The 20,510-nt window shown below is 36.2% G+C and overlaps 1 protein-coding gene across 1 annotated transcript in view; it reads right to left on the reverse strand.

Moving 5' to 3' along the window:
• GPR158 (G protein-coupled receptor 158) overlaps positions 1-20,510 on the reverse strand; it is a 413,352-nt gene that overhangs the window by 2,006 nt on the left and 390,836 nt on the right. The window contains exons 8-10 of the mRNA XM_027841527.1: positions 17,254-17,392; positions 11,128-11,233; positions 5,521-5,667 (exon numbers count right to left, since the gene is read on the reverse strand). Of these exons, the coding sequence (XP_027697328.1) occupies positions 5,521-5,667; positions 11,128-11,233; positions 17,254-17,392 (392 nt within the window). The remainder of the gene's footprint in view (positions 1-5,520; positions 5,668-11,127; positions 11,234-17,253; positions 17,393-20,510) is intronic.

Here is a 20,510-nt window from a genome sequence, read left to right on the forward strand (position 1 = left end):
GACAATAAGATATAATATTTAATATAATGAGATATCTCCTGACAGCCCCTGGACACAAGGCCAGTTTTCACCTTCACATCGTATCCATCCATTCATCCATTTATCCAGGCCATCTCATCATCTGTCTATTGCTATTAAGCTGCTTCTCCCCATCAGGTCCAGCACCCCTCACCCTGGACCTGCTGGGAAGGATTTTCCTGAATCCATGCCCTGGACCATTAGAAAATTAATCCATTTCTTTTTAGAGATCCTGGCCAGGGCCCTATCCAATTTTGGGGGACTAGATGTGTTCAAACCAGCCCACTATATCTATAGCCTCATCCTTGACACCAGACAAGTCATCCAGACATTTGTCAAAGCCATTTCATCTTCTCTTTGCCCCGACTTGCTGACTTTTTCCCTCCACAGAATGAAACTTCATTTTGGCCACCTCTCTCTATGTGTGTTCTCTTCCACTATTCAATGAATAAGGTCCTTGAGGACAAGAACAATCTCTTTTTAATTCTTTCCATCCCCCATGCTTAGAACAGTGTTTGGCCAGAAGAAACACTTAATAAGTTCATGTAACTATAAATAAGAATTTTAAAAATCAGCAAGTATTTATTAGCATCTTTATACAAGTCTAGTTGAACTTGCTTTCTTGTTTTTTTTTTTTCCCACACATGACACAATTCCCATCATCAACTTTACATTGGATATGGATCATTCCACTTTACAAATGCTGCTCTGCCTGGCTTCAACTCTAGTTGAAACCTAATGTCTCGCCTAGTGTCTCCCCCACTATTTTCCCACCTCCTTTTGGGTATTGTCTCCCCCTTTAGATTGTAAACTCTTGGAGGGCAGAGATTGCCTTTCTTTTTATTATTCATATCCCCAGCACTTAGCACTGTGCCTGGCACATAGTAGGTGCTTCATAAATGTTTATTGAATTGGATTGAACATCTCCCATGAGTGGAAAATGTTCTGCCTCCTCATCTCTTCCTGTTAAAATCTCTAAACCCCTTCAAGACTCAGATCAAGTGCTTTCTTCTTTTTGAGGCCTTTCCTGATTCCCATAGTTGCTAGTTCCTCCCCTCCACACCCCATTACATCTCATCCAGTAGAATATAAGCTGCTTTAAGGAAAAGACTATTTCACTTTTATCTTTGTACAGTCACATAGTAGGCACTTAAAAATGTGTTGATTAATACATATTATGTGCTAGGTACCATACTAGATGTTAGGGATAAAAAGACAAAGATTTAATAGTCCATGCCCTGAAGGGGTATGTATTCTGATAATGGTAATGTGTACATGTATAAATTCTGATGGTCAAGTCACATAAAATATTTGTCAAATCAATCAAAAACCAGTTGGTCTTTTTGGGGACTAACTTGGTTATTAAAATGATTTTGCCAAATGATACAACTGGGTTACAATATAGTAATATTTACCATGGAAAAACTCTTTCTTTAGAAATTTCTGAATTTCCATAAATTAAAAATAAAATAAATTTTGAAGCAGAAAATTTTCTGCTGGGTTGAAACCAATGACAATGCACATTTTCTTGATATTTTGGCATTGTGTGTGGTGAATAAATACATGCTAAGACAGAGCATTCTGAGAAGATGATGGAGTAGGTCAGGAAATTCCAAGCTCTCCAGATTTCACCCACAAGAGAGATAAAATAGCACTTCAGGGCTGACATAGAGTAGTAAAAAGAAATAAGACTAGGGGCAGAAAAGTGGTCCCCCTGGGACAATCTGAAGATCTGAAGAAAAATCCCAGAACAAGGTTTGGCCCCTGTGAAGAATAACCACCTCCAGGCTAGTTCTGCTTAAACAACAAGTGGCAAGGGTTAGCGGGGTTGGAAGTCTGCAGGCGCCCCAGCCACGGGAACTTTTATCCCCGGGACAGTGAGGGAGTTGGGTGTCTGAGCCCAGGAAGATTGAGGGAACCTCTACTGACAAGGAGCACCAGTCCCAGCTGTGCTGTAGACATGCGACTCTGGGCAAAAGGGAACCAGCACACATCTGGTGAGTGCAGAAGCAGTGGGGCAAGGATGCCGCTGGCTGTGGACACTTACTGGAGGCTGGAGGTTTTAATTTCAGTTCCAGGCCAGAGGGGAGAACTGAAGGAGGCTCTGAGGCCAGAGGCACCATCCCCCATCCCCCATCCCTCAGGGCTAGAGGTGATTACAAAAAAAAATAATAAGCTGCTACAAATACAAAACAAAAATGTACAGGCAAAGGAAAAAAGGAACTCAATCACAGAATGTTACTATGGGAATAGAGAAGACTGGGGTTCATCTTCAGAGGAGGATACTGAAGCAAAAAAACCCTCTTCTACCTCAAAGAGTAATGTCAAATGGTCACCTGCCCCCAAAAGAATTCATAGAAGAACTTAAAAAAGACTTTAAAAATCAAATGAGAGAAATTGAGGAAAAACTAAAAAAAAAAAGAAGAATCCAAGAAAAACAAGATTATGAAAAGAAAGTCAACCAATTGGAAAAGGAGATCCAGAATCTTAAGGAAGAAAATGACTCCTTGAAAACCAGAATTGGGCCAAGGGAAGTCAATGAAGTCATAAGAGCCCATAAATTAAATAAATAAAAATAAATAATAAAACTAAATATAAAAAATGAAAAAATAGAAGAGAATGTGAAACATCTGGTAAGAAAAAAACTGATCTGGAGAACAGATCAAGAAGGGAAAACAAGAATAATCAGACTACCTGAAAGCTATGATCAAAAAAGTATCTTGAAACAATAATACATGAAATAGTTAAGGAAAATTAAGTATTAGAACAAGAGGAAAAAGTAGGAATAGAAAAAATCCACTGATCACCACCTGAAAGACATCCTATGAGGAAAATCCACAAGAATACCATAATCAAATTCTAAAACCCCATGCTCAAGGATAAAATATTATGAGCAACAAGAAAAAAACAATTTAAATATGACAGTGCCACAATTAGACTCACACAAGATCTAGCAGTGATGATACTAAAAGACCATGAGTCTTGGAACACTATATATCAAAGAGCAAAAGAACTGGGGTTCTGGCCAAGAATATTATACCCAGAAAAGCTAAGCATAAATTTGAATGAAAAAAAAAGGATATTCAATGAATTGTTAGACTTTCAGGATTTTGTTAAATGAAAAAAAAAAACCTGAACTTAATAGATTTGACATACAAACGCCAAGAGAAATATCAGATACATACCAAAGACTATTTACAAGGGACTCAATAAGGACAGACTGTTTACCTTTTTTTTTTTTTTGGCAATTGGGGTTAAGTGACTTGCCCAGGGTCTCACAGCTAGTAAGTGTCAAGTGTTTGATCTGAGGTCAGATTTGAACTCAGGTCCTCCTGACTGCAGGGTCAGAGCTTTATCTACTGCGCCACCTAGCTGCCTCATGTTTATCTTTTTTATGAGGAAATATAAAATATATGTCTAAGATAGTTATTGGTAATTGGGTAGTTCATAACAAAGATTGGGGTAGACCCAATGATATGATTTTAAAAAGTAAAACCATTTAGGAATTGTAAAAAGAGCAATTACCTTACACAAATGAGGCGCGAGAGGAAAAACTGAGACAGAGGAATTAGATGGAGGAGAAGGGCAAGTAGTTCTGGAAACCTACTTTCTTCAGGAATGGGTTTAAGAGGCAAAAACACATATATATCCAGAAAAGTATAAAAGTTTTCTCAATTCAGAAACAAATAAAGTACTAAGGGGATAGGGAGGGGGAGAGGGAAAGGGAGGTATCTTTAGAGGGAAGGATGAAGGAAAAGGTTAAAGGGGAGTATAGAAGGGTGTTTAGATTAATGGGAATGGGAGGATAAGGGAGGGATCCTTGGAGGGTGTGGGTTAAGCAATAGGAGGGTAAGACAGTAGGCAGAAGTAAAGTAGAAGAGTCAGGAGGAATAGCAAATAAGAGATGCATACAAACATAAAATAAAGATCAGGAGTATAATTTGTTAAGAAAAAAGCAGGAGTGGTAATCATGATCTCAGACAAAGTTAAGGTTAAAATAGATTTAATCAAAAGAGAAAAATAGGGAGACTACACTACATTTCAGTCATATTCATCAGCATTATTTTGGACTGTTTAAAACAACTAGACAGTATAATGTTGGAATATTGCTGTGGTATAGAAAATGATGACTTGGTGCACTTGGAAAAGTATGGAAAGACTTGGACTTATGAAGGAAGAGGTTATACACTCTCAGAGAGACCAAGGACAAATAAGTATAGTACGGTCTTACGTCTCGCATATGATTGTATATGTCTGTATATGAGTATGATTATAAATATCTCAGTATACCTATGAATATGTATACCTTTTTATATATGCATATATGTATATGTATATATACACATATATGTATGTGTGTGTGTATGTGTATACATATATACATGTATATATCTCCATGCTTAATTGTAGCCTTCTGGAGTGGGGGGAGGAAGGGAGGAAAAACAAAGTAAAAAGTGCACAGAGAGAACAAAAGAAAACTTACAAGAAAGCAAAGACGGATAGCTCTCAACACAATGTGTGGTGTTTATTACATAGGCTTTCTTGAAATGGAAATTTATTGCTGTATACTTTGAATCCTCCCTCACATTCTGCTGTACATATGACAATGTTTTTTTCTTTTGTATTATTTTAGTTTAGTATTTAATTTTGTTTATTTTTCTTTTCTTATTTTGTATTTAAGTTTAAAATTTAAAAAAATACAAAAAATAAAGACAGAAAACCTGTCATGTTACTATTTTCAACATTTAAAAACATACATGCAAAGAAACATGGATCCAGCTGAAAAGATGTTATCGTCACTGATTGAGATGACCAGTCATTTGATTGTTATTTTATCTATTTTGATTTTGGAAAAAAAAAAGTACCTTTAAAATAAAGAAATTCCTATGTTTGGCTAGTTAGTTATGTGATGAAATTAATTACTAACATTTTATTTATACCCTAGATCAAACACAGGGATTTTAAAAAATAAATGATTTTTGAATGAAGCATAATGAATCACATTATTCTAAAAAAGAAAAAGAAAGGGTTTTTTTGTACTGTTGAGACAAAGAGAGAGAGAGAGAGAAGAGAGAGAGAGAGGGAGAGATTTGCAAGTGTTTGTATTATTCTCTGATGATTTTCGTTCTACTCATCGTTGGAAGTGAATCTCCAATTCTGTTTGCTCTGTGAAGTCTTCCCAGACCACCTAGGCTACAAGTGATTTTTATCCTCTCTCTGAACTCCTAGAGCATTTTCTGTTTACACCAGTCATTTGGTCCCTAATCTCATGCTGCTTTGTACTATTAATTTTTTTTCATTTACTTAAATTTGATCAAAATTATGTATTTAAATAAAATAACTTTTATTTAGAAAAAAAGAAATTGTTAATACATATATGCTCAAACAAATTGACCTATGTGCCCAAACAAATTGACATACATTCTTTTCTTCTTAAAGATTGGTAGTTGCCATATACATTGACTTGAACTAAAATATGGAAAAGATAAAGACCAGGGTTACCCGAATATCCTCAGGGTCCAAACTGTGCTCACTCCAAGCTGAATTGATACTGCTGTTCAGGTACGATCCTGACCGGCCCATGTCAAGTTCATCTTCATATGCTTCTGTTGCTATATCATCTCTTGGATTATTGCTTGAATGTGAAAACTGCAACAAGGAGTAAACATGAGGTATTTATTTGACTCCAAATTGAAGAATAATACAAAAAGTTCTTTGAGAAGTTAGGGTGAGCTATAAGTAGTAGGAAAGAATACTGATTTGGTATCAGAGAACCTGGATTTGAATCAAGGGTAGTGAATGAGGTCACCTGTGTGTCTCTGGACAACTTGCTTCACATTTCACCTGAAAAATGAGTAGGTTAGACTAACTTTCAGGGACCCTTCTGGCCTCAATTGTATGTTCCCATGATCCTCCAAAATGCACAATACTTGTGCTTAGGTGCCTCAGGGTTGGCAGTGTGGTATGATGGAAAGAGAACTGAACTTGGAGTCACAGGACCTCAGTTCAAATCCCAACACTGTCACTTAGTATTATGTGAATCTGGACAAGTTACTTGGTATTCCCACACTGATGAAAATTTGGTCCTTGATGTTTGTCAGGGAGAGCCTTATCTAAACTTCTGTGCATTCCTTCTTCCTGGACCTTAGTGCTCTTATTTACCCAGGGTTTCTTGGCAGAAGGAAAGTGAATCTTAAGATTTGCTGAGATGTTAATGGGAGTTATTAAAGATATAGTCTCCTTCTTGGGATATGCTGTTGTTGTTCTTCAGTCATTTTCAGTTTTGCCCAATTCTTCTTGACCCCTTTTGAGATTTCTTAACAAAGATACTGCAGGGAGTTGCCTGTTCCTTCCCTAGATCATTTTACAAATGAGGAAACAGGGTTAAGTGACTTGCCCAAGGTCACACAGTTAGTAAATGTGTGAGATCAGATTTGAACTCAGGTATTCCTGACTCCAGGCTGGGTACTCTAACCACTGTGCCACCTAACTGCTCCTCTTATGATTATTTATGTTTTAAGTAATAGAGGAAAACAAACTTAAAGGAATGAATCTTTAATGCTATATTGTGGTGCCTGAGGAGGGGAGATAAGGGTCTTCCTATTGTCCATCAAATTAAGGATGAATATCATCTGAGTTTAACATCAGTCTTTAACATAGAGTTTTAATAAAATAAAGGACAAAATTCACCTACAACCCACAGCTGTGGCAATATCAGCAATATAAATTTAGTGCTGCTGACCCGGAGGCCCATGGGCAATGGTTACAATCCTGGCTTGGCTATTGGTGTCATCTGGGACAAGTCACTTTGTACTTCTTTTTACTCAACTGCAAATTTAGGGTATTGTACTAGATGAGTGAGAGTGCTCTCTCTCTCTCTCTCTCTCTCTCTCTCTGTCTCTCTCTCTGTCTGTCTCTCTCTCTCATTCTTGCCCTCATTTAATTTCTAAAATTCCACAATTCTGTGCAAAGCTCCAACCCTTAAATGTACCTGCATTAGTCAAATGCCTTAGCCAAGAAAAGAAGCCACAGACTGAAAGATAAAAGTAAATAATTACATGAGATGTTAATGTCTGGTGAAATCACACTAGCAAATCTTTATTGAGCATTTACTATGTGGGTAACCGTGGGCCAATGAGGTTTTTCTGAGACAGATTATCTACAATATGTGATGACTGGATGTGAGAAAACAGGAATGAGTAAGTAAGTGAGTAGGTGAGAGGATTTAGAGGAAAATCAGCTAGGACTACTGTGAGTCTCTCTTTATGCTTTCAACTAGTAAATGGAGTTTAGATTTAAAAGAAAAAAAAGAACAGCATGTCAGCAAAGTCACTAGAAGAGATATTTTTATACATACAGTGTATACACACACATATATACGCACATATGATATAGGTGTTAAAGATCTATTAATGTATTCATATATAATGTATTCATATATATTCTTACATAGAAGATAGTGATGGGATGTGATTTCATTGGTAAAGGAAATTCCTAGATGATGAAACCCTCTTTACCAATGCAAGATGGCACCTTCTCTCCAACTTAATATTCTTAGAAAGTTGCCTAGGGTACAGAGAGATTAACCTTGCTGAGTGACACACAGCTGGTATTTTTCAGAGACAGGAATTGAACCCAAGTTCTCCTGGCTTCGTGATCAGATCTCTGATCATGTATCATAGTCCCAAGGATGCAATGCATGTGACTTTTATCCACGGAGAGGGCCGGCCTTGGAGTCGAGATCTGGGTTTCAACACCTGCCTCTGACACATACTAACCACATAAACCTTGGTAAGACACTTAACCTATCAATGTCTGGGGCAAGTCTCTAAGTGGTAAATTATAAGGTTATGATGTTATAGCAGATTTTAAATTATAGACAAGTTGCCAATCTTCATTGGTGGAGGAACTTTTTCTATCACCGGTCTATACAAAAAGGAAAAAAAAAACCCTGCTCTTAAGAAGATTTAAAAACCAGGGTCCAAATTGCACCAATGGTAATCTCATAAACTCCCACTGATGTATTGGGAATGAGTCAATAGGCTCAGAGGAATGAAAGTCCATTCATCACAAAGCCAGGCTTGGAAGTATGAAGCAAAATGTAGCAGTACAAAAACGGGGTTCAGCCTCTTCCCTGTTACAGAGAGAAACACAGAGTATAGAAAATGGGTCCAACGTTCTGTTGTATTTGCCCAGTATAAATCATTACTCATCTTGGGCTTAGTGTAAAAACGTGATTTGCAATGCTGATAGTGTTTCCCAAGTCCTCCAGTCAGGATAAAATCTAAATTCTCAAAATGTCATCACATTTGCTGGGAGGAAAAACATAAATGACAAAATATCTTGCCATCTAGTATTAATATTATTTTAAAAGCAGAAAAGTGCCAATTAAGAAAAAGGGATTTGAGAGCTAAGGGACAGGCTACCTTTTATCCCCCAAAATGTTTTTTTTTAGAGATATTTTTAGAGATTTCACATTGAGTATACACTTTATTCCTTCCAATTAATATTCCTGAGGTTGCATATGGGAAACAACTGTTGAGAGAAAAGCTTAAATAACACTTTCATCAAGTCACCCAGCTGCTCTAAACCCATCACTAGCTCCCCATTGCTGGTAGGATAAAATCCAAATTCCTGAATCTTATGTGGATTGGGGCAACCTGCCTTCCCAATCTCATCTTTGACTGTTCTATATAATCCTTTAGTCCAGACAGACTGGTCTCAAAATCTCTGGACCTTGACTTAAGGTGCCTCTGAACCTTTCTTCATGTTGCTCCCCTGTCCTCCTAGCACTTCCCATCCTCACTCATTTCTTAATCCCCAACTGAATGGAGCCTGCCCTGAATAGCCTGCAATGATCTAGCCCTCCTCTAAATTCCACTTTCACTTACCTCGATAAGCCACTCATCTGACACATAAGCTGTACGCAATACTGCTATGCATTATTTGTTCTCTTTTCATGTGTCTATAGCGTGTCTTCTTAACCAGCTCCTTGGGGACACGCCTCTAATTTATATGTCAGTCACTATGCCTGTCTCAATGTCTCCTACAGTATATCGCCCACAGCATCATCATTGGGCTGTGATATTGAAAATGTCCAGAGCTTGGAGACCATCTAGTCCAAACCCCTCTTTTGTAAAAGGGGAAATTGAGGCCCACAGATGTTAAGCGACTTGTCCAAGGTTGCATAGTAAGTTCCAGAAGCAGGATTTGAACCCAGGTTCTCTGACTCTAGAGCCAGTGTTCTTTCCACTGTCCTGTGCTGCTTCCATGTTGAGATTTAGAGCAAGAAAGGACCTTTGAGGTCATCTAGCCCAACCCTTTCCTCTTATAGACTAGCAAAATAACGGCCAGAAACCTTCCATTTCTTGCCCAAGACTAGAATTCAATTCCAGGAGCACCTTTAACTCCAAATACAGCACTGTTTCCACTATGCCACATTGCAATTGTCACTCAAAAAACACTTGTTTATTGAAAGAGGGGGAAAAAATACTTTTGCAATTAGACAGTTATATAGAATACTATTTTTTCTAGAATCATATATTTAGGTTTTTAGAGGTCTCCTCATCCAGTTTCCTCATATTACCAAGAAAGCTGGAGTTCTTAGAGGTTATGGGACTTTCCCAAGTTGACACAGGTAGTAAATAGTAGAACTGAGGTTTGAGTCTTCCTACTTCCTTCTATTTCTATCACTTCATCTCGACTCTTTTTCATCATCTGGTTAATGGAAGAATGCTGTTTTACTCAGTGTGTGAAATTGCTAGTGTTAAGGATGAGAAGTACTCTCATTTTTCTCTTATCACTCACTCTGTTCCCCAATAAGCTGAGTTGCTTTGAAAATGTTAGATCTCTGTTGTAGCTGATAACTAAAAGAATGGCCATATTAATCTACTGCCGAGCAGATACATTCCATAATATCCTGCAAAATCTTGTCTTGCTTCTAAATTCAGAGCAATTCTCTGAAACTGGGTTACAGTAGGGCTTTTAAATAGGGGAAACCCCTTTGCAATACTAAAATTGGTCAGTATAGTAACGCCCACAATAAAATAAGCATTTGACAAATGCAAATGTACCTTAAAACTACAGAATGCTAAATGCCTAACTAGTCATTACAATTAGTTATCTATGTCACATCCAGCTTTTTTATTAATCCTTGGGGGAACATAATTCGATTAGGCATGTATGCAAGCTCTGCTCATAAAGTTAAGATACTAATTTTCATAGGCCATATACAAAAATTAATCTCACTAATTTTCAATTACAATCTGCACAAATCCCTATAATTATGTGTTTCAATGGTTTTACATACTTTTAAAATATAAACATTAAAAACAATTGTTATGATTATAGACCAAGACATAAAAAGTTCTGCTACTGAAGGTGTCTCAAGTATGAAACAGAAAAGCATTTTTTAAAACCACATGAGAATATACTTTGGGGCTTTTCAAATCCAGATCTGAATCCCAAGTGTTCCGATCCAGTTTTAAGTCATTGTGACCATAGAGATAAGGGATAAGAAACTAATGTCCTAAGTATCATCTCTGTTAGAATTGTCCTTGGGGTCTAGCATAACCTTTTGTCTGTCCAATTCCTCTAAGTGCAATGACACAACAATGCTGCATTTCAGAACTCTTGGAATCATACTGTAACCTCCTCTGATAGTAGTGCTGTGTACATATTAGTGTAAATATTTGTTTACATTTGCTCTAAGAAAAATGTAGTCATTCTAAACCACAGGAGATACACAAAAGCTCAAAAGGATTCCTAGAAATAGTTCTCAAAGAAATCTCATTGACTAAATCAAGGAGAATTCCTTAGGATCCACTCAAATTTAAATCTAACAAGGCATCAAGATGTGGTAGATGTCCTTGGTAAACTAATTGTAGATTTTATCAAAGTGAAAATTTTTCAAAAATAATTTTGATACTTGGCAAATCCAGATGTAGTCAGGTCTCTAGTTCACAGTGAAAAGACTTTTAGAAGTAATCCACAAAATATTATAGCACCCCCCCCTTCTAGTTCTACATTTTAATGAAAAGAAACCATTCTAAGTTCCTTCAAAGCATTGAGTGCCCTGTTTTGCCAGAGAAAGAGAAGTTAGAAAAATACCTTTGGAATCAAAAGTAACCCAATGGTGACTGTCACAGTCAAATGGGTATGTGCAAAATATAGCATCAGCATCCAGTCAGACTGAAGTTTTGAAGCAAGAACAAATCTGAAATAACAACACATAGAATTAGCAATCACCAAGACTATGACATAAGATGCTAAGCACTTTATGACCTTTTCCCCTCTATCTGGTCTATAAATTCAATTCATGTTGGAATCTACTTAAAGAAGATTCTGATGGGTAATTTCTTCATCTTAGAACGACAAACAGTTCGACAAACATAAGCATATTTGCAGAATTTTCTTATAAATATAGGAAATTAGGGTATTTTATTCATCAATTATCTCTTACTTTTGAAAAAAATTCATATTATAATTTGCCATTAACTTTCCAGAGGATGCTATTATATTATGCCCCAGTTGCATTTGCAAAGTAAAGGTGGGGAACAAAAGAGAATGCAAATGAATTATGTATTATTAACTGGTGGTTTCAGAAACTCCAAAATGAGCAGCTTTCAAGGATGGCCAATTTTAGAATAAAGCAAATCCAAATAACTCCTTGATTAAAATATTCTTTACTAAATTAAAGTCATTGAAAAGTGCTAATCAGAATAAAGCAGTGAGAGAGCTGGTGGTTATCTGCATTTGTGTGTTTCCAAAGATTTAAATGGCAACCAATGTAATAGATGAATGGATGTACTACTGGCTTGCAATTTGCATGATTTTTTAAAAGTCCATATTTAATGAGATTTTGAGTACTTCAGTTAACCAGGTTTTTTATTTCAATTTAAATATTTAAAAGAGATTTTTCCCCTGAAATATATGCAGTTATGATCCAGGAAAGACCTACTGGAGACATTGGCTTGTGTGCAGTATTTGCTATAACAATTTGGGAAAATTTCTCAAGTTAAATCAACAGCTGCAAGTACAAAGTAAAGCTGATTGCCATACCTAAGTAAAATCAGAATGGTTTTAATAATATTAATTTTGTCATTGTACCTCCCCTTTTAATATTTCTATATACAACCCCATTTATTCAAGAAGGTTGGGTGTAACAAAATTCTTATTGCCTTCTTGGCTCCTAGATATTCTTTTCAGCGACACAGAGTGCTATCAATTTGGGCACTTAGGGAAAGAAACAAAAACATATTTTCCGGGCAAGCAGCCTTATCTGGCTCTCACAGGATTATAGAATCTTAACTCTAGAACTGGAAGGGACCCTAGTCCAACTCCCACATTTTATAGATGAATATACTGAAGGCAAGAGAGGTGATGGGCCTTGTCCAACATGACACAGTGGCAGAACTGGGCTTCAAACTCAACTCCAGTGATTCCAAGGTCGGCCAACCCAATTTAGCACACTTTCCTTCACACCAAACTGACTTTGAAATTCATGAAGTGAACACAATACAAGAAATAATTCAAAGAAATTGAGCTGAGTGGAAGGAGGAATTCATTACTATTAGCATATATGATGCTAGAGCACAAATATTAAATTTTTGTGTGCTTTAAATTTTGGCAGCCTATGGCAAAGGCTTCATTGCTCCACCTGACTTATGGCTGTGCAGTAACTCCTTCAAATGTTTAGGAAGGTGCAATTCATCTTCTCAGTAATGATGATATTAAAATCCAAGAACAAATATGTATGTCACCGAGTCAAAAGGAACAAAGAACCATTATCGTAATATCCATCTTTGTCTCTAACTGATGAAAAGTGTGGCTTTTTTGCTAATAAAGAATAATGGCTGTAGACATTTAAATGGATTATAATCATAACCATTAATGATAAGTTTTCAGCAAATGATATCTTTTTCTAGATCGGAGCATGCTATATTTGGCATTTAAATAATGTCCTAGATTAAGTGAACAATATTCTTTCAGGTCATTGGCTGAAGTCTAGACAATACATTGAGTCTACAATAAAGGAGAATAAGAAGACACAGCACAGATAATGTGGCATATCAGTAAAAAAGTCACCAAAATGACCATTTTCCCCATCCATAATGAAATAAAGGGCACATGACTCAAACCAGAGAGAATATTTATTTTTCTTCATGTGGAGATGAATTACTCCTTGCTATGTACTGTTACCATATGAATCTGCTGAGTAAGGTCACTTTACAAAATAGTGTAAGTCAAATCATTCTTTGGAAGCCATACCCTCTATTGATGTCATTGGGGAAATAGGGAGGAGTGGGAAACAATTTGTATGGAAATTTCCAATGAAGACAGACTTGTAACTTGTATGTAATTTATAATCTTAGAGAATTGCCTGGGCTACTGAGAGGTTATGTGACTTACTGATATTTCTATAGCTAGTATGTGTCAGATATTGAACTTACCCCCATGTTTATCTGAGCCCAATGCTCTATCTTCTTCATTAGCTTGCCATGACACTGAATTTATAATTGGGAATAGAAACTATCAATAATGTACAACTCTGAAGTTACTGAAATTTGACTTCCATATTCATAATAATAATCAGCACTTATATTGGGCTTTGCCAAGTGCTCTATAAACATTATCTTGTTTTATTCTTATAACAACCCTGGCAGTTAATTGCTATTATTTACTTCATTTGTACAGATGGGGAAAGTGAGGCACATAGAAGTGAAGTGACTTGCCCAGGGTCACCGAGTAAATGACTGAAGTAGGATTTGAATTCTAGGTCTTTCTAACTCCAGGTCCAGTCTCTATTCACTGTAACACTTAGATGCCTAGTCATGTTGGAGGTCTAGCTGATATGATTTCTGATACTAAAGACAATGAGATTACAGTTAAATTCTTAAACTATAATGGATCAAGATATTCTCTAACTGTGCAAAGCAATGGAACTAAAAATAAATTTCTTTAAGGGAAACATCTATCTATATAAATATATGTATATATTTTATGTATATAATTTTTAATTATATATTAGCTCATAAAGAATTTCATGCAAGTATCCTTACTATAACCAAATAAGACAATAAAACAAGTCTCCTTTCTATGACAATCAGGCTTTGAAGATTGCAGAGTCTACTTAGAAAAATTTCAAGTCAAGATTGGCTCCTGTCATGAATTGCTGAGCTTCCCTTTCCCAACTAAGCAGCAAATATTTGCTAGAGTCCTTCAGTTCATCCTACTCCAGGTTTGGCTGAGAGCCTAAACTATAGAAATGCTTAGCTAGGGTGGTAAAGAAACAGGGAAGAAAATTAGATCCCCAGCCTTCCCAAAGTTAAGTAGGATCAGTACTTCAGAGAAGGACAGGATGAAAAGAGAGAGTAGGATGGAATATGTTATGATTTTCTCCATTCCTTCTGAAATAAGAAATTTGATCCAAATTCATCTTTCTTCCCATGTATCTCAAATTTTGAATAGGAGAAATCCACATAAGATTTGAGGTCAGACTAGCCATAATAATGAGTTTTAAAACAGACCCCAAAGATACACAAGTGTTGGTTGCAGTAATAGAAAATGAAATTGTGTCCATTATATTAGAAACACCATTCAGTCACACTCAATCCTTAGAAAAGATGACTCAGATGAAAGGACCAGATTTAAATTGTTTTTGCTCTCTGCTTCCTACTCTGGGACTTTACAGAAAATATGGACGTGGTCTATGAGTAGTAAAGTAATCCGCATAATAAAAATGGCTTCCTAAACTCACATATGTGTACACTCGTTTTTTCTTAAATTGTGATGGTCTTTCATCTGTAACACATAATACAAATACAATCAATGTTATTTAATTTATTTTTGTGTGAAATATTTTTAATTGTTTAGACCGACTTGCTTTCTCATGAATGACATTAGGCAAGTCACTTAACTTTTATGATCCTATTTCCTTATATATAAAATGAGGTGAAAGTGGACTCAATGATCTCTAAGCTTCCTTCTAGATTGAAAATTATGACCTTATGAAAAAAATCAAGCAATAAGCATTTCTAAAAGATCTTCTATGTGCCAGGCATTATATACAAAATGAATATTATATGTGAATGTATGTTTCCAATAGGAGAGTAATATATTCAAGTAAGTGAATCTCTGAGGCATCTAGCTTGAGATTTGAGCCAATTAAGTTTTTAACATTAATTCAGTTAAATTGAGAGTCATAAATGTAGAGTCCTTCATTTCATCTGATGTAAGTTTGTCAAAGCAAATATCTGAGTTTCCCTTTGGCTATTTAGCATCTCACTTGCTGACTACTGTGGTGACATGTTTCAACCACTGATGCAGCTTTCTCTGGCAGGGACAGGGAAGATGTGTTATCTATACCGTATACTGGAAGACAAGTGGCCTTATGGGTCTGGGAGGCTCTGAAACACATTTTAAAAATGTTGATCGTGTGTAGAAATGAAGGATTGAGCAGGTAAACAAAGGCTGGAAGACAAATGAGGTTTACTCAAGCTCTTAAGGGCAGGGACCAAGTAATTTTTAATCTTTGAACAAAACTCCAACACCTAGTACAGTGTCTTAATCAAAATAGTTGGTAATAGCTAACATTTATATGTTAGCGTACTATGTGCCAGGACTATTGCTAAGCACTTTACAATTATTATCTCATTTGTTCCTCACAATAACCCTATGAGGTAGGTGCTATCATTATACCCATTTTACAGACGAGGCAAACAGAGGTGAAGTGACTTGCCCAAGGTCAAACATCTAGTAAGGGTCTGAGGTTAGATTTGAACTTGGGTCTTTCTGACTCTGGGCCCAGCACTCTATCCACTGCACCACTTAGCTGCCTTGCATATAGTAGGTGCATGATAGATGTTTGTTTCATTGAACAGCAAATCATTGGTTAGGAAAAGAAAAATTCTATCAATTGGTAATTTTGTTTATATCTCATGCAATTAGATTTACCACAATTTTATTTTTTAATGGAATTGGTGGGTAATTTTTGGTGCTATAGAGTCAAAGCCTCAGAAGCAAGCTAAGCAAGTACAGCTGTCAGTCAGCATTGAACAAAACCTGATTCACAGAATCTTAGAGCTAGAGAGAGCCTTAGAGATTATCAGGGCATGGTGTGCTTGCCCTTCTGCCCATTCATTTGTATATTTGGGTTCAGATCTGGCTTCTGACGCTGACTGGCTGTGAGACTATGGCAAGTCATTGAACATCTCTAAGCCTCAGTTTCCTTATTTGTAAAATGAGAAAGTTGTACCAGATGGCCTCTCAAATTGCTTCAATGTCTAAAAATCTGATACTATGCTTAAGAACCTTCATTTTAAAAGTATCTTCCTTTTCAGCTATTTCTCTATTTTCAAGATATGTGAAACAATGAGAAAGAATTTTTTTCATCACCACTTTCTGTCCTCCAAAGTAAAGAATTGGGAACTTTTAGGCAGCTTTGCAGCAGATTCATTTTGAACCCCACATTGAAGCTTGCATTCAGTTTTTTTTCAAATGTTGAACTACTATCAAATATATACAAGGGGCAAATCCTAATAAAATAACTGATAGAAATTTCCCTTTGTTCACTTCACAATGAATAGCTCCCACCTAACTCCCTTTTATTTCCACCACTGTAGAAGTGACACTGTAGAAGTACCAAGGGAAGAAGAATCAGGCTACATTCTCTTCTAAGAAAAGAAATTCACGTGTCACTGAACAAAACTGTACATTATGTTCAGCTCATAAGGCCCAATTCTGCAACACTAGTGCATTCTAACACTGAATAAGATGCTCTTTTCTGTAGCAATCAAATGAATACAAACCAATACATGTGCATGTAAATACTTGTCAAATAAAATTTTGGAGCTACAAACTAGTATCCAGAACATGCATGAAAATAGATAACAATAGTTCATCTTCATCAACCTGAAAATGTTCATTAACTGTACTGAACCATTGATTTACATATATTTTCAACATAGAAAGAGAATTGACAGGTTTCAAAGAGAAAGGTGACAATGGACACATCAGGAGAAACTGATCAGTTAGAGTAAAGAGTATAACTACATTGTTCATTTCCCGTTTGTAGGAAAAGAAAAATTAAACCAATCCTTAACTTTAAAAATAATACATATCTTTCTTAAATCTTTCCATTAGAAAAGCTATCCATTCTTTGACATTTAAATTAAACCAAGATACAGCAGAAAAACAAAATGAAATAGTTAAGTACTCAATCTACAGATCACTTGCCTAATTGTATGGAATATAGCAGAGATAATGAGCTCATTGTGAACTGCAACAGCCATATAACGTGGCTCATGAAATGCTGATGGGACTGTCCGAACTGCATAGCAGAGATAAACACCCCACAAAAGGAATAAAAATTCAGCTGTGAGAAGAACAGAAAGAAATAATTTACCATTAGTTTTGTAAGACGAAGCAGAAAGTAAAGCTGAAGTTACTTAGCATGCATCGTAAAGTGTGTGTATAAGATATATACTACTCATTAGAAAAAGACATACATCATTCCACTCATATAGCCATGGATATGATCCTATGACTTTTTTCAACATTACTCAATATACCATAGATTTTGCTTCCTTATTTACCCAGGATGGTTAACCCCCACCTAGACCATCATTTCTTACCACATAGAAAGATGATGGAAATTGGAAAATCGGTTGTGGATGTGCTGAGGAGCCTGGCTAAATTCTTACCCAAGCCTGTTTAAGACTGTTGGTGTCTATAATCCAAAAGATGGCTTTGATGACTCTGATTGGTCAAGTTAAATGATAAAGCAATGAAGTCAGTCAACTTGGTAGGTTGAATTTTTTAAGCTTGTGTCTGATTTATAATAACTCACATCTCTATCACATGCTGAGGATTTTGAAGCACTTTTACTGTAACAAGCTTATGATATAAAATGTAAGGATATTAAAAATCACTGAATCTTAATTTTGCAAAGGGCCAGAGGCCATCAAGTTCAAAATGTGTGTGCATAAGAATCTCTTTTGCAACATTTCCAACAGGTGATAATTCAGTCTTTGCTTAAAGATTCCCAGGGAGCCAAAATCCACTATCTCCTAAGCCTAAGGCAACCTATTTTATGTTTGTATATACCTCCAGTCATATTAAAGTTTCCATTTAAACATAAACCAAATCAGGTAATATGATACATACATAAGTAAGTAGAAATACATATTATACATACTTTAAATACTTAAGGGAATCTATGATCTCACCAATGTGGGTACTTTCTCCAAAGGGGACAGATTACCACCCATCTCTACTTTCATTTTATAGATGAGGAAACTGAGTTAAAGAGCAGTTAAGTGACTTAAATATGTTCATTGAGCTAGTGTCAGAGCTAAGATTCAAAGTTGGGTCTCCCCTGTTTCCAAACCCAGTACTCACTCCACTGTACCACATTCTTTTAGCTTACTGATGACAAATCATTGAAGATCTCTATACAACAATGAAGAAACATTAAGGTAGGAAACTCCCACTCAACACAGCAGAATTCTTTAGTTTGAAGAAAAAAAATTCATCAGATTTTTCATGGCATGGATGTTGAAATGTTGATCCCTGTATCCATGAGCCAAGATTTATCATCTAACAGAACTCTGGAGTGCTTTGCTATCACATAGAAGTCAGGGAAAGTTCTTCCATTTTCTGAAAATTCACTACATAGTCAAAGGGATTGGATGATAATATGGAACCTTAACTCTGACCAAGTCCTGAAGGAAAGAAAAGCCTTACTGAGATTATTCAGTGAGATTTTGTTTGTATCAAGATTATCCTTCACTCTAGGCCAGGGGTGGGGAAACTGCAGCCTCACATGTGGCCTCCAGGCTGCAGGTCCACCATCCCTGCTCTAAGCTGTACTTCACTGGGTAGGGGAATTCATCATAGCACATATGCTGCCACTCCCAACTTTCCCATTTCTCTCAATTTTATCTCATTTTCTCCAGTCACCCAGGCTTGAAATCTCAGTTATATCTGACTCCTTTCTTTTCTTAATACCTAAATCCAATATTTTCCCTTTTAAATGTGCATATTTGTTCATTCTTCTCTATTGCTACCACTCCTAATCAAATTCTGATTTTTACCCTCTCACTCTATAGTTTCCTAGTTTTCTGCCCAACCCAACTCTACCCTCTCCAAACTATCCTGCATACAAGCTTAACATGCCTTGCAACATCTCACTGATCATCTTTCTTTATATATTTCCCTACAGTTTTCACTTCAAATGTTAACCTCTGACTTGATTTGACTGCTCCCACCTACAAACCTTTAGTTGACCATGCCCTGAGACTGTCCCAGCAAAAAACACACATGAGCCTCTGTGGCTGATGCAGAGGCTTTCTTAGGTTCAAAGTGTCTGTATCTGTTTGCCTGGATGACTTGGCCAGAGGCAGCCTCCTGCCTTGACTTACAATATCTGAGTATTTCCCGGATGTTGACTACTTGCTTGAATCCTGATGATCAGATCCATTTTGACCCATTGCTTCTACATATCAGCAATTCCTCTTTTTTAATTATTAGACAAGTAAAGTAATTTCTCCACATTTCCTTCTAAGGTTAATGCCTAATCAAAGATCATCTTTCCATTATTCTCAAACATTTGTTTAATACTTACCTTTGACTCAGTGGCCATAGTATAGTGTATTATTAAGAGCCTTCAGAGTTAGGAAGAACTATATTCAAATCCTGCCTCTGACAATAGCCATGGGCAAGTCACTTACTCTCTAAGTGCCTCAGACAACTCCCTAAGACTATTTTCAGAGCAAATGCCAATTCGCATTGATAGAAGGAATTTTCCCATGGAGGAGTTCCCTATGGCAATGAAATCACAGGTCATGGTCCAAAAAAGAAATAAGCACTGTTCCAAATCCCCAGAAACTGGTAAACACTGAAATCCTATTGTGGTATAGAAAATACTGTAATATGTGCAGAGTTACATTTGCAGAATATTTCTATCAATTATTGCTATACTTCTCTACAAACTCCTTGTACAGAAGATAGACTAAGGAAAAATAACCAATGGGTTATTTATTATTTGTCAATGGGGAGCTACTTTTAAAATATATAACAACAACAACAAAAAAAACTTTCTCATAAGAGTTAAGCTCAACATTAAAATCATTTCATTAGCAACACCAAACAATACATTCTAGCTGAGAAACAATTTATTATTCAAGGTAGCAATTAGATAGACTAAATGTAATATGTAAAAGTCGTACTTGAGTAAAAAATCAGTTTCATATAATTAACTTCAGACTAACACTGCAATTTGTAAAGAAAATATGCAGATGTTACTGAATTTTGCTATATTATTATGTAGGAGTTGAAATATGTGTTGTGTTTCTGTTTTTTAAAAAAAAATCTTAACATTTTTGGTGTTAAATGATCCTGATGGGTAGTTTGGGTATATTAAAAAAGAAATAAATGAGTTTATTTTTAAAGATGCAAATGAGGGTGTGAGAATATCTCTGTGAGGAGGATTT

This window comes from Vombatus ursinus, unplaced genomic scaffold (assembly GCF_900497805.2).
Source record: "Vombatus ursinus unplaced genomic scaffold, bare-nosed wombat genome assembly UNPS02014861.1, whole genome shotgun sequence".
NCBI lineage: Eukaryota > Metazoa > Chordata > Mammalia > Diprotodontia > Vombatidae > Vombatus > Vombatus ursinus.